At 35.4% G+C, this 13827-nt stretch overlaps 5 protein-coding genes across 5 annotated transcripts; 3 read left to right on the top strand and 2 right to left on the bottom strand.

The window, feature by feature from the left end:
- Positions 1-317: 317 nt before the first annotated feature.
- On the bottom strand, positions 318-2388 carry PHYBLDRAFT_72059 (hypothetical protein; the record flags this gene model as incomplete). Its single annotated transcript, XM_018442587.1, has 7 exons — positions 318-544; positions 761-1025; positions 1126-1188; positions 1317-1449; positions 1635-1726; positions 1876-1907; positions 2127-2388. 7 exons carry the CDS (start codon positions 2386-2388, stop codon positions 318-320), a joined length of 1074 nt encoding a protein of 357 aa, XP_018289505.1.
- A 722-nt stretch (positions 2389-3110) lies between these two features.
- PHYBLDRAFT_80283 (hypothetical protein) lies at positions 3111-5416 on the top strand. Its single transcript, XM_018443572.1, has one exon. It carries the CDS (start codon positions 3166-3168, stop codon positions 5272-5274), a length of 2109 nt encoding a protein of 702 aa, XP_018289504.1. The 5' UTR covers positions 3111-3165; the 3' UTR covers positions 5275-5416.
- A 1474-nt stretch (positions 5417-6890) lies between these two features.
- Positions 6891-10511, top strand: PHYBLDRAFT_80282 (secreted sialophospho protein). The gene is made up of 6 exons (XM_018443571.1): positions 6891-7112; positions 7206-7235; positions 7477-7602; positions 7790-7846; positions 7989-8194; positions 8326-10511. The coding sequence occupies exons 1-6, from the start codon at positions 6980-6982 to the stop codon at positions 10252-10254; spliced, it is 2481 nt and encodes an 826-aa protein (XP_018289503.1). The 5' UTR covers positions 6891-6979; the 3' UTR covers positions 10255-10511.
- Positions 10512-11451: 940 nt separating this feature from the next.
- Positions 11452-11964, top strand: PHYBLDRAFT_114281 (hypothetical protein; the record flags this gene model as incomplete). The annotated part of the gene is made up of 3 exons (XM_018428383.1): positions 11452-11574; positions 11713-11777; positions 11901-11964. Coding segments are annotated over 3 exons (252 nt in total), but the record flags the coding sequence as incomplete, so codon positions are not given.
- A 449-nt stretch (positions 11965-12413) lies between these two features.
- PHYBLDRAFT_170139 (hypothetical protein) lies at positions 12414-13595 on the bottom strand (the record flags this gene model as incomplete). The annotated part of the gene is made up of 5 exons (XM_018436259.1): positions 12414-12728; positions 12837-12978; positions 13057-13068; positions 13110-13362; positions 13466-13595. The coding sequence occupies 5 exons, from the start codon at positions 13593-13595 to the stop codon at positions 12414-12416; spliced, it is 852 nt and encodes a 283-aa protein (XP_018289501.1).
- Positions 13596-13827: the final 232 nt, after the last annotated feature.

The raw sequence follows: 13827 nt of genomic DNA, 5'->3' as shown, positions 1-13827 counted from the left end.
TTTCTTGTATTATTTATCGATCTTAGTTGCTATTTTTTCTTTAGTGATCTAGCGATTTATATCTTCCAATCCCACCCCCTCTCTGTAACATACCGATTCTCCCCACTTTTGCATCTCTCTTTCTCTCTGTGTCTCTTTCTCTATCTCTTTTATTTTATTTTATTTTTCCTTGGGCTCAGACTCCAATTTTCAAAGCATACCAAATCCAAATCCAAATTCAAATCAAATTCCATTCACAAACCATTTTATTTTTATTTTTATTTGTAATTTTTATTTCTTTCTTTCTCTTTTATTTATTTTTTTATTTTTGTTTTAATCTATTCTTGAATATGAGACAAAACTCGGGGATCTTTCTTTCGTTGAATGAGAGTACTGGGGGAGATTTGCAAAGACGACTCTAGGTGATCTGGATCTAGTGGTACAACTGCCTCCAAGGCAGCATCTGTGATAGCCTTGAACTCCCCAAATGCCATTTCAAAGTCCATGACAGTCAAGGGAGGTTGATGGTTAATCCAGAAAGCATCAAAAGTATGGAATAAATAACCTGTAATGTTAATCCAATAAATAAATAATATATATATAACAAAATTGCATTAATCAACTAATTAAAATGACAAAATAAAATAAAGAGAACAAGCTACGGGGTATTGTATAAAGAAAATGCGTGTATGTATGTGCGTATGTATATATGATTGTTGTTCTTGTAGTAGGATACAAACAAACATGTATGTATAGATGTATAGACATGCATGCTACTTACTGTAGAATTCCTGATAAGACTTTATAGTACTTCCATGACGATAAAGATAAGACTGAAGACGGCGTGATTCAAGAGTTCGGACAGCGTATTGGGTAATATTGATACCAACAATCGCGAATGGATACCATGATTCACCATCCATTGAGTGTTTCAAGGCTGTTAATGCAGATTCTGAATGCCGGGAGCTGTAATACACTAGATCATCTAGTCCTTGGATACCCATTCCTCTAAAGTCTGTGGCTGGATCTGAACCCTGAAACCCAATCTTGTAATTTGAAACATAAACATAAATATATATATATCGCTACTTTGTTAAATATCAACGTATTCACTCCCTTGTACTTGGTCTTGTTCTTGTTCTTTACCTCTATCCACTGGCGTGTGTGTCGTGACTCTAATTTAACATTGGGCATCAATGCGCTCCACAGCTACAGATATCCTTTGTTTGTTAGCAAACAATGATAATATTGAAATTCCAAAGACAATAATAACAATATACAGTTGTAAAAACAAAAAACAAGATGAAGGAGAGTATATATCCATCGCTCGACCTTACCGTGAGTAATTGCTCTTCATGCGCTGGATTCTCTATGCTATAAACGGTGGAAGTCTTGGCCTTGATCTGTCGTACCAGCGCAAAATACTCTGCAATCTGACTCACACATGCTTTTAAGATTTGTAGCTCTGGACTGCAAAAAAAAGCACGAATCCATTGACGCAGGATAATATTAAAGAAAATAAGACACAGTTAATGCCAATGCCAATGTCAATGTCAATTATAATAATATTAATTAGGATATATACTGCTACTTTTTAAAGCTTATTTTTTTTTCTTTCTTTCTTTTATATATCTAATTATATATACATGCTTTACCTCTGTCCAACTGGAAATCCTTTTTTTGTGCGGATTCCATCCACAACTTCATCAACATTACATGATTCTAATGTTAATTCCATTTGCTCTTTCTAATACCATACATATATAAATACATATTTTATAATAATTATAATAATTCAGGTACACATCAATAATAATGATTTGTATATATACACATATATACATATATATATATATATATACAAGACTACACACATGTATATTTACTGGTACTTACCAGGAGAATTTTGGAATACATCAACGATTTCTCTAATGTTCATTGGTGAGGATTACTCATTCTGATCTTTTTGTTTTTTGTTTTTGTTTTTGTTTTCTTTGCTTTATTTGTTTGTTCGTTTGTTATATTAACCATTATATTTATTCTTATTTATTAAAATAAATAAATAAATAAATAAATTAAAGAGATAGGTAGATAGAAAAAGAAGCAAGGAAATATATTGCTATTACTATTAATTTTTTTTTTGTTACCTATACGACAAATGGTCATTGGAGGCAAGTTGATTATCGAATTGTATTTTTCATCTTCTAGTAGTGGTAGCTGTTCACTGTTATCTTCATTGGTCATGTCGTCGGATGTCCAGCCGATCAATATTGTAGCCGAATGACAAATGCGGTACATCTCGGTTGTGTGAGTGAACAGACGAGCCACCCGCTTATATGCCTTGTAGATGGCCAATGCAAAGTGTATTTGATACACCTTATTAAAGAATAACAAGGTAAGCCAGCCCATTGTATTATATGTTATAGTTAACAGCAGCAGCAAATGGTAATAATAAAAGGCAGAGATGTATATATGTAAGAATTATATAAAAATGAATATCAATTAAAAACCAAAGAGATTAATTTATTTTATTTTATTTTATTTTGTCCTACACTCTGTTTCTTGTGGGGCTGAAACATACGGATGAAATCAAGGATGACTTTAATGGTTGAATACAATAAGAGTCTTTTTAGCTTAAAGGAGGGAGAGGTTATCGAGAAAAGACATTACTATATTTTATACTATAATCTAACAGGAAAGAAATAATAAACCCTATCATTATTGTTGTCTTGTATTGTATTGTTATTGTATCTATTGGAAAACAGCCAAAAAGAACTATGTTGTCTATATTTCACAATAAAAATGCACATTCGTTTGTGTATCTTTCAACCATAATTAACAGTAAAGATAAAATGAAAAACGGCCCATAGAGTAACCATAGTTTCACATTTTGTTCAGAAATTCATATGAATTCAAACAGACAATTATTAAATTGTTGTTATTGTTTTTGACAAGGACAAGCAGCAAGTACAAACATAAGATATTCTTATTACCAATTAACTGATTCACTATTGAATCCTTAGTGACGAGGATTAAGAAACATTAAAGCCAGATATACATATATATACATCCATATCTAATAAATAAATAGAATGACTGTAAAAATAATAATATTTTAAAATATATGTTGTTTTTTAATTTATCTTCTTCTTTTCTTATTAAAAAGAACAATATAAATATTAATTTATGACATCTCTTGAACGATCAACAAGTAAATCCATCAAGGATCGCTCAAAGGATGATCATAAATTAGTACCGAAAAGAACACGATCGACAGTAAAGCCGGCTGTACAATCATTTACAAGTTCTGGTAAACACGCAAGTCTTGTCATTAGCGATGATGAATTCCAGCCAATATTTATACCCAAACGATTACTTGCTCGAAAGAAGATCAAACCCAATCAAGAATCATCCTCTACACAAAATCCCACTCAATCATTGTCAGCATTACCAAAATCATCTCTATCACCCCAATCACGATCACGACCACCACAAGAAGAACAAGAAGGACCTTCATTATCATCATTAGACGACAGAGACTCGCATTATCCAAACCTTGATACTTTGCATAAAAATGAAATACAAACGGACGAATATGACAATTCATCATTATTACTACCACCACTAAAAAACCCTATTTCAAACGAAAACGATTATTCTTTAACATCCGTGAGAAAACAGCAGCATGGATTTCTTATTAAGGATCCTTACTGTGAAGAACCGCAGCCATTTACACAAATTCTTAAACATCGTCAATCACCAACAATCTTATTCAATGATGGCCACTATTCGGATACTGCTTCAATAGGATCTGAAGAATATTATAAATCAATGATTGATGAGATTTGTTTAAGTCCCTTAATCACAACACCCCCACTACTACCAAAACAAAAGACATATTCCCAAACATTTAATGACTTTTCAGACGATGAACTTTTTTCACCACTTCGACATAACAATAACGATTCTGACACAGACACCGACACCGGAAACAGCAACAGTAACAACAAAGGCAGCAAAAACAATAGGATGTCTCAAAAATTAAATTATAATAAATATGATAATAATGACTCCTCAGATGTTGAGACTATTGACCTGACTATTAAACAAGAGGTACTCAGTACTCAAGGAACGTCCTTGGAAATTGAGGATGTCTCTGAATGGCTAAATATGGGATCTGTCAAACCTGATTCACCTCGGTTTGATTTTATGGATAATAAGTCAGGCAGTTACTCAGATATCAGGTCGTGGACAGAAGAACAAGAAGGACAAAAAGATGGCCAATCGCTCAGAAAAGCGGGTGATACTAGTTCGTTTGAAGTACAAGACAACGATTATTACTTTGAGGAAGAATATAATAACAGTTATGATATTGAAGGAGAGGAACAGGAACAGGAACAGGAACATGAATATGAATACGAAGAGGAATATTTTAGACCGGCAGGTAGTGTTTCAGAAACACAGTGCCCTATGTGTTATGCATTCTTTCCTGGAGAAGTGATCCAGGAGCATGCAGCTGAATGCATCGGCAGTTCAGACCTTGTGAGATCTCCTCGTACTAACAAGGAGCAATGTCCCATATGTGGCGGTCTAGTCGATAAAGACCTACTGCAAGGCCACGTGGAAGGTGAACTGGCGGCCCAACAAATGTCTGTGCAGACGCACAGCAATATCAGCAGCAATCGAAGATCTTTTGTCAATAATGAAATTGTCGAGTTTCAGGATCCTTTGTCTCTTACCGATCATTATGACGATCGGGGGTCATTGTCTCCACTGCTTGGATTCACAAGTCTGTTAAAATATCGCTTAACAAAACCCGACTGCGCAAAGTACTTTGATCAGTTTGAATCAGCCAAATCCAGAAAAGGAAAAAATGCAGTCATGTCAACTTTGTTTGATCCGAGTCAAGGATACAATGAAACCTCACAAAGTGTGGCCAACATCAATAACAACAATTTCGGTGCAGGTTATGGAAGAGATAGTAATCCTAGTGTAGGTAGAATGAATCCAATGGACCCTATGGCAAGGTTTGTCCAACCTGCGATGACTGCCAACCGAAACCGTCAAGGGTCTCTTTCGCCACTCTTGGGATTTACGAGTCTATTGGATCATCGGCTCACTCATCCCGAATGTGCTAAATACTTTAATCAATTTGATGCTCGACCATCTCGCACACGTACCAGTACTAGTACCAGTAACAGTTCTAGCACTAATCCGGCCAGAGGAAAACCAGCCCCAAGAGGACGGCCAAAGAGACAGGCTCGCCAACGGCGTGGTTCAAAACGAAGGGAATAATATATACATGAAAGAACTTTTTTTTGAAAAGAAGAAGAAGGAGAGGGAAATGTCGAGTGTGTATGCTTTAAAAAAAAGCTTCGATTAGTGGGAGCGGTAGATTTGTGTATCTGTGTGTGTAAAATAAAGAGGGCGTACAAACAAGTACTTGGTGGATTACTGGGAAATAAAGCCAGATTTGGAGTTGTAATTATAATTATAATTATTAGGGGCTTCTCAAGCACCCGCCAAGGTCCTAAATGTTGGCGGTGATTTCCATATACGGATTGGCGAGAGTTTCTTAAATTAGTAACCTTCGCCAAAAGTTTGGCGACGGCAAAAGTCGAATCCAAAGTTTTGGCGAATCGCCAACAAAATTGGCTAAATTAGGAAATCTTCGCTAATACTTCTTTGGATTTCAACGCCAACTTTTAGGCCTTTGGCGAGTGCTTGAGAAGGCCCTTACTATTATTATTTAGCGGCAATTCTTTATATATAAAGACATAAGAAGATAAAGAAGAAAATAAAGTAATAGGTAAAATGCAAATATCTATATATATATATATATATAATCTTGTATTAATTATATTTATTGTAGGAAGATTGCCAAGAATGGGAGGTGTTGATATAAAAAGTCAGATATTGAATGTAATACATGTTTCTTTTTTGCTCTGTTTTATTTCTGCTTTCTGGCAATTATTTTATGTATGTATTGATTGACAAGAAGTAAAATATATAGTTATCATTCTTGTTCTTCTTTTTACTCATTAAAAGGATATGAGTCTCTTACATATGTATTTATGTACTTAAAGAAGAAAAAGTCAAATATAAATTTAATGGGAACACATAGGAAGTATATTAGATATACTATACCACAATCTGCAAAACATGTATGTATAGTTATATATATAAATTAGAGAGAGAGAGAAAAGTAAAAGAACAATAGTATCATGTAAAGCAAATATATGAGAAATATATCTCGTAGAACCAATGATTATTTAATAAGAATAAAAAGAAGAGTGAATATATTTATTATATAAAAAACGACTACCACTAAATTGACTTTTTTTTATATTCAAATTGGCGACTGGGTACAGTTAAAGGGTCTTAACCTAGAATATACCATAAAACCTTTTTGGACTACAGATCAATATATACATGATTTGTGCATCTCGTGACTGCATAGTATGTACATAGATACATGCATATATGGATACATATTTATATATAAGTATATTAGTTGTTTTGGTAACCAGGTACACTATTGTCATGGTAACAGATCTATGCTTCTTTGCTTAAAAAGAAATAGGCCTTATTTCATTGATTTTTTTTTCTTTTTGTCTTGACGATGCCTGGTCCTCGTGCAATATAGACATTCGGGGCGGAGTCAATAGTTAATAAAGCATCTTTCCCTGATTGTGGTCGTGCCAATGGGCTCTGTACGACAAATATAAAAATAGATAATGAAATCAAGCAAAGAATATATATATATAATATATAAAAAGTGTTTATTCTTTACACACCCAAAACAAAAATAAATTTATACCTTGTTGATTCCCCGCCCTAACCTTCTTCCTTCCCTCTTTCCTTCCTTACCTTTTTTTTATTTTAAATTTTTATTTTTACTACCTTGCTCTCCTTTTTCCACACATAATTTCTTCTTCTTCTTCTTTTTCTTTCTCTTTTCTTTGCTTTCATATACCTTACCATTTCCTAAACTTCTGTTATGAAGTTCTCTAGTCTAGCTCGTCTGTCTACTTCAGCAGCACTCCTTCTCCAATTAGGCACCTTCGTTCAAGCCAGTCCTTTCTTTCAACCAAACCATGCAAATGATGTTGCTGATGTCGATCCTTGTGCAGGTAAATCACTCTGCAATTCCACAAATTTTATTCCTCTAATTCTCATTCTAAACTAATACATTTTATTTCTATTTTTTTTCTTTTGCTTTATAGGATTCCGAATCACCTTCCCAACATCAACAGGTAAAAAAGAATCAGTAATACGTACAAAGAAGAAGAAACAAAAGCGAAACGAGACAAAATTTCGATAAAATAAATTGCAGTATATTATCTCAATTCAATTCAATTCAATTCAATATATAATATTATATACGAACAGAATTCCGAATAAGCAATCAATCAATGAATCAATAGACTGACTTTTTCTATTTTTATCTTGTGCCTATTTAAAAAAAAATAAAAAAAAATCGCAATTAATATATAGATCTTGTCTTTGAAGACAACTCTAAACATGTTGTCGCATGGCAAGCACCCGGATCCCTTGAAAATATAGACATTTCTCTTGTAACAGACGAATCAAACGAATTTGTACAAGAAATTGGCTCCTATGGTAAAGTAACAAAAACCATAGCTTATCCCAAGTAACAGCAGAATATCCCTTGTTTCTCTATTTCTTTATTCCTTTCTATTTCTATATCCCTTTCTCTGCGCTCCCTCATTTGTCTGTCCCCCCTGAAATTAGGATAGTCCATTTCTAGGAAATTACGCTAATTAATCCTTGTGTGTGTGTATCTTAGCTGCAGAACGTGGTGCGTCGGACGAGAAAGCTTTGAGTCTGGGTGACCACCCTACTGGTAATAAAAGAAAAAGAAAAAGAAGATACATAGATATATATATTAAACAACTTACCATTCCTTTTACTCTTCTTTGAGAAAACTGATACTAATATTATCAAATAATTATATTTATATGTATAATATTATATATATAATAAAGGCAAGTACCACTACAAACTTGTGGCCAACTCCGAAGCTTCTACTTGTGAACTTTCTTCGGCTGCTTTCACAGTCAACAAACGTTCAGTGGCTGCTACTGAAGAATCTCACGAGAATGCAATCGAAAACGATAAGAACTGGACAGAAATGCTTGACAAGGTCGATGATTATGTTGAAACCAACGGTTCTGACAGCTCGTCCGAAAACGTAAATTACTTCTATTACTATTTGTTCATTTTTGGAAACAAGAGATTAGATTGGCTTTCAGATCATTTAGGAATTACTGTTCTCTGCTGTACCGTTTCACTAACATTTCAAAAAATATGTCTATAAATTAGCACACTAATGCTGGGACCAATCCTTACTTTACCAACGAGGATCACCGTAACAACCATCTCAACAGTGACATTGATCAACTCCAGTCTGAGAAACACGCCAACAGTCCCTTCTTCACCAACGAAGACCAGCGCACACACAAAAATGAAGCCCACTGGAATGCCGAAGGTGGAAACTACTTCACCAACGAAGACAGCCGTACTTCTGTCCACGAAGATTCCCAAGCTGATTGGGTTGAACAAACCCCTGACCATACTGACGACAGTCAGGGCCACTGGAACTCGGAAGAAATCGATGTCGAGACTGTTGCCCACCAAGACGCTGCCAACTGGGAGTCTCTAGATGACGATCTGGTTGCTGATCACAGTGACCAGGGCCACTGGAACTCTGAGATTATCGAGGATGTCAATGCTCCTACCAACGATTACGAAACTCTTGATGATTCTCATACCAACGGTGCTCACTGGAACGGTGATGGCCAGGACGTGACTGAATCTCATTGGGATTCCGAAGAGATCGATGTAGAGCCCGAGTTTATCGAAAGTCACCAAAACTTTATAGAAGGCGAATGGCAATCTGATGACGCTAATATCCCTGACCACTCTAACGAAGGTCATTGGGACTCTGAAGAAATTGATGCCGAGATCCATAACTTTACTCCTCATGAAGATGGAATTTGGGTCGAAGAAGGTGCCGATGCTTATGACAACGAGCACGGTGACAACCAGGGCCACTGGAACTCAGAAGAAATCGATGTCGAGACTGTTGCCCACCAAGACGCTGCCAACTGGGAATCTCTGGATGATGATCTGGTTGCTGATCACAGTGACCAGGGCCACTGGAACTCTGAGATTATCGAGGATGTCAATGCTCCTACCAAAGATTACGAAACTCTTGATAACGATTCCCACACCAACGGTGCTCACTGGAATGGCGATGGCCAGGACTTGGCCGAGTCCCACTGGGATTCTGAAGAAATCAATGTTGAGCCCAAATTTGTTGAAACACACCAAGACTTTGTAGAAGGCGAATGGCAATCTGATGATTCCAATATCCCTGACCACTCTAACGAAGGACACTGGAACTCTGAAGAGATTGATGCCGAGATTCATAACTTTACTCCTCATGAAGACGGAACCTGGGTCGAGGATGCCGACTCTTATGACTATGAACACAGTGATGAACAGCCTCACTGGAACTCTGAAGATATTGATGTCGAGTCTGTTGACCATCAAGAACCTACCAACTGGGAGTCTCTTGACGATGTAGTTCCTGGTCACAGCGACCAGGGCCACTGGAACTCTGAAGAAATCGATGTCGAGACTGTTGCCCACCAAGACGCTGCTAGCTGGGAATCTCTGGATGACGATTTAGTTGCTGACCATAGTGATCAGGGCCACTGGAACTCTGAAGTAGTTGAAGATGTTAACGCTCCTACTAAGTCATGGACTGATGCTGACCACACCGATTCTGTCGAAGCAAATGGTAGTGGTTGGTCTGAAGACTCTGTAAGCCACAGCGATGACCAAGGCCACTGGAACTCTGAAGAAATTGATGTTATCGAGGATGAACTTTCCAGCCTTCATGAGAACTTGGTTGAAGGCGAGTGGCAATCAAATGACAATATCCCAGACCACTCCAACGAAGGTACCTGGCACACTGACTCCATTGATGTCGACGAAGCTACTCTGGCCGGCTGGTCTGAAGACACCAAGGACGAACAGCAGCACTCTGATGCAACCCTTACTTCCGTAGTTGAGGAATTGAGAAACACACATCAGAACGGCGGTTGGTCTGAAGATCACATTAACGATGCTGGTAACCAGCGCTCTGGTCGTGTAGAATCAGGTTTTGCTGATTCCAAACATGAAAATGTTCACGCCAACAGTGTTCCTGTCATGACAGCAGAAGAATTGATGACCAACTGGTAGATCGAAATCTAGTCAACACAATTACCAGAACAGCCATATTTGGTTTCTTCTTCCTCTCCCCTTGAGTTCTCCTCTCCTCTTTTTTTTTCTTGTTCCCCCTCCCTCCACCCCAACATCAACAACAACATCAACATCAACCAAAAAAAAACAACTCTATTTTTTATTATTATATTATTTTCTGTTTTTTTTATTATCTCTTTATTTTCATACGCACAAATCACAAAACCAACAAAGAATGGGATTTTTTGATAAGCACAGACACAGCTATAAGCATAAAAAGAGGGACAAACAAAAAGGTTGTAGCTGTAGTAAAAAAAAAAAGAACAAATGAGGGTTATCTGACTTCTTTATATGTACCTCTTTATCATTCTTCTTTATCACCTATCTTTCATAGGCTTTCATAAACAAAAGATAGGGGAAATTCTCTATAAAATCATAAAAGCTTATAAAACATATAAAACGCATACCCTGTCATATATATAGCAAAGCTAAACCCAAATATATATATATATATATATATATATTCCGATGCGATATTTGATTAAAGTGCTTGATCGCGTTACAATCAACAGTACGGTCCCAAATAAAATATTATTAAAACACTTGATTTGACATGTGTATATGTATATATTGAATAAGCTTTTAAGCAGACTCCTTGGAAAGATCCATAGAGTCAACAAGGCCCTACTCAAACAAATACTAATAATAATATTCTTCTCGTACTCTTTACAAATTACAATACTAATTTTCTGAATAACAGCTCATTAATACAATCCATTCATTCATTCATTCAATTATTTTCATCTCAAATAAGCATCATTGATTTACTTTATTTTATTGTTTTTTATATACATATATATATATATATAGTTTTAAAAGGTGTGTACATTTGTGGTGATGACGTATTTTATGCTCCAACTCACGGCCTTTTTATATGTATATAGCAAGTTTGTCCGCCCTTTAGTAAAATGCGGTGATTTCTATTGCGCACAGCATTTTTTTAATACATTCTTCTTGATTTGCTCCTACTCATTCAATGTCTGCCGTAAGTAACAAGGACGCGTATAAATTCTTAAAAGAAAAGAAGTGAAGGATGATTTGATGAAGAAATTGAATAACCATGATTCCAATAATGAAATAATTTTTTTTAAAAAAAAGTAAAGGTCTTGTTAATTAACTAGATGATTTATCTAGTTCGTCCCCGTCAATCCCAAGCCATTCTTGAACAATCTTACAGGCAATACTGTTATTGTCAAACTTAAATGGGGTGACGAATACAAGGGCTATCTTATTTCAGTTGATGCCTATATGAACCTTCAGGTATATATATATATATATATTAATACATTCAATTCAAAAGCTTTTGCTGTAAATGACTATACAAAAAGAATCTACTTTTTTTTATTGACCTCCTTATTATCATTATTTTGGTTTATTTTTTTTATATGATGGTTATAGCTGGCCAATACAGAAGAGTTCAAGGATGGTGTATCAGTTGGTGTATTGGGCGAAGTTATGATTAGGTAAATATGTGTATATCTATATATTGCGTATGTATCGTGGAGACGTGGATTATGAACAAGCAAAACAAAAAATGCGCTATGGGTATTGAATTTGGTGAATTGTGTGTGCGTGTTTTTTTTTAGATGCAACAACGTACTTTACATCCGAGGTGTTGATGAAGATAAACAAGATGTTAAAATGGAATAACTGGATTTCACCTTCTTATTTCCTCACCTTTATATATTGCTTTCTTTAGTTTTCTCTTTATTCGTTTCTTTCTTTTGCAATTTTGTATTTCTTCTTTAGCAATTTCCACACTCACACATGAAAAAATAAAAACATATAACCTTTTTGCATCAATACAATTCGGGCTTATAGCGTGAAAATTAATAAATAGTGCTCAGGAAATGTAACAAAAAATAGGAAGAAAGGTTAGGCATGAAGGTATATTATATATACATGTTTATTTCTTTTAAGGATAAAGAAGTGCATTTTATTTTGATCGATTTATAAAGTATACAAAAAATACATGTGTAAAATATGTATTAGAAATTATTAAGTTTAATTGATCTGTAGATAAAATATACAATCTTCAAAGTCCCATAATTATTACATTCTGCTGATGAATGAATTTTTTTTAAAAGTCTAGACGACTATTATTTTGCGACTACAGTAGTATGTCTTTTTGTGTTCTTTAGATCTGTCTTGGTTGTGTCAGGCTCATTTACCAAGCCTACAATGTGTTTAGCCTTGTCAACCACGTTGTGAACACTTTCTGTGGCAGCAGCCTGGGATTGGTTGATGCTTTGCTTTAGCAATGTCTCTCCTTGGTTAATGCGAGCATCTAGCACGTCTTTGTTGGACATGTACAGACGAGGGAAAGAAAAGGCAGAAATGACAAACATGATGGCCAAGACACGGCTAGAAACATGACCAGAAATCACCCAAGTCAAGTAGGATATAGCCAACCACTAAAGTATGAGTTTAGAATAATAATTTAGCTTTCTCGCAATTTTTTCTTCTTCTTTTTCTTTAATTTGATTTGATTTGATTCACTTTCTACACTCTGTTTTCTTTACCTTGAGGCTTGTAGTGCTATCTTCAATTAGGACAATGCGAGAAAGTGCATGAACAACGGTCTCGGTAACATCGACTAGAAGATTAGTATAGTGTCTCACCTGAGATCTATCAATCTCAATTGGTTCCTTGGCAAGTACATCTCTAAGTTTTGTTTTTTGTTAAGAATCAACAAAGTAAATAGACAGGTTTCTTAATTAATACTACGAATCAAGATTCTACAATATCTTAAAACTAAAATGATATATATATATATATATATATATATAATTTACCTTGAAGTATAATCAATGTCATCGTTGGAAAAAACCCGGTGAGTCTGGGTGGTGAGAGATACATAGAGCAGGTTTAATCCCACCAATACAGTCAAGATAGCAGAACAAATCTGAAGTGGAGAGTAGGATCCAATCAAAACCAGGGTGCCAAGAATCAAGCCAAGATAAGCTCCTGATCTGACAGGGTTGTTCCATTGAAGTATATGCCAAACTTCTCTCTCAATACGTCTTGTCACATCATTGTGGTGAGTCCCTAATTAACATAATTACAGAACAGTCAAGAACCAAAGAAACTTTCTGATATTAGCAATAGACTACCAATTGAAGACTGTATACATCCAAGTATATATTCTAACCTGTCTTTCCATAATGCGATACTGAGGGAACTGGGCTTCCGGAAAATCCATAGTTTGCAGAGTGGGGTTGGCCCGAAAACGTTCTGGTGTTTCTGCCGGCTGACGGGTGAGAAGCAAATGATCTTTCCATTACCAAATAAGAGAAAATGACTTAAATATGAATAAAGTGATAGGTTGATAAAGAAAAGAGCAAGTTGAAAAGGACAAGTTAAAGGGACATATTATTTATATATGTACATATCTGTGTGTATGCACATTTTCTTTTTGCGATCATATTCCGTCATTGTTAGTGATATCAATGCAAAAAATATATATATATATATTTGAATCGCTTTTCTTTTTTTTCCCTATAAAGTCTATTC

The sequence above is a fragment of the Phycomyces blakesleeanus genome (genome assembly GCF_001638985.1).
Source record: "Phycomyces blakesleeanus NRRL 1555(-) unplaced genomic scaffold PHYBLscaffold_15, whole genome shotgun sequence".
NCBI classification, from domain to species: Eukaryota; Fungi; Mucoromycota; class Mucoromycetes; order Mucorales; family Phycomycetaceae; genus Phycomyces; species Phycomyces blakesleeanus.
Note: the sequence above shows the minus strand (reverse complement) of the source record. Positions and strands in the feature narration are given on the sequence as shown.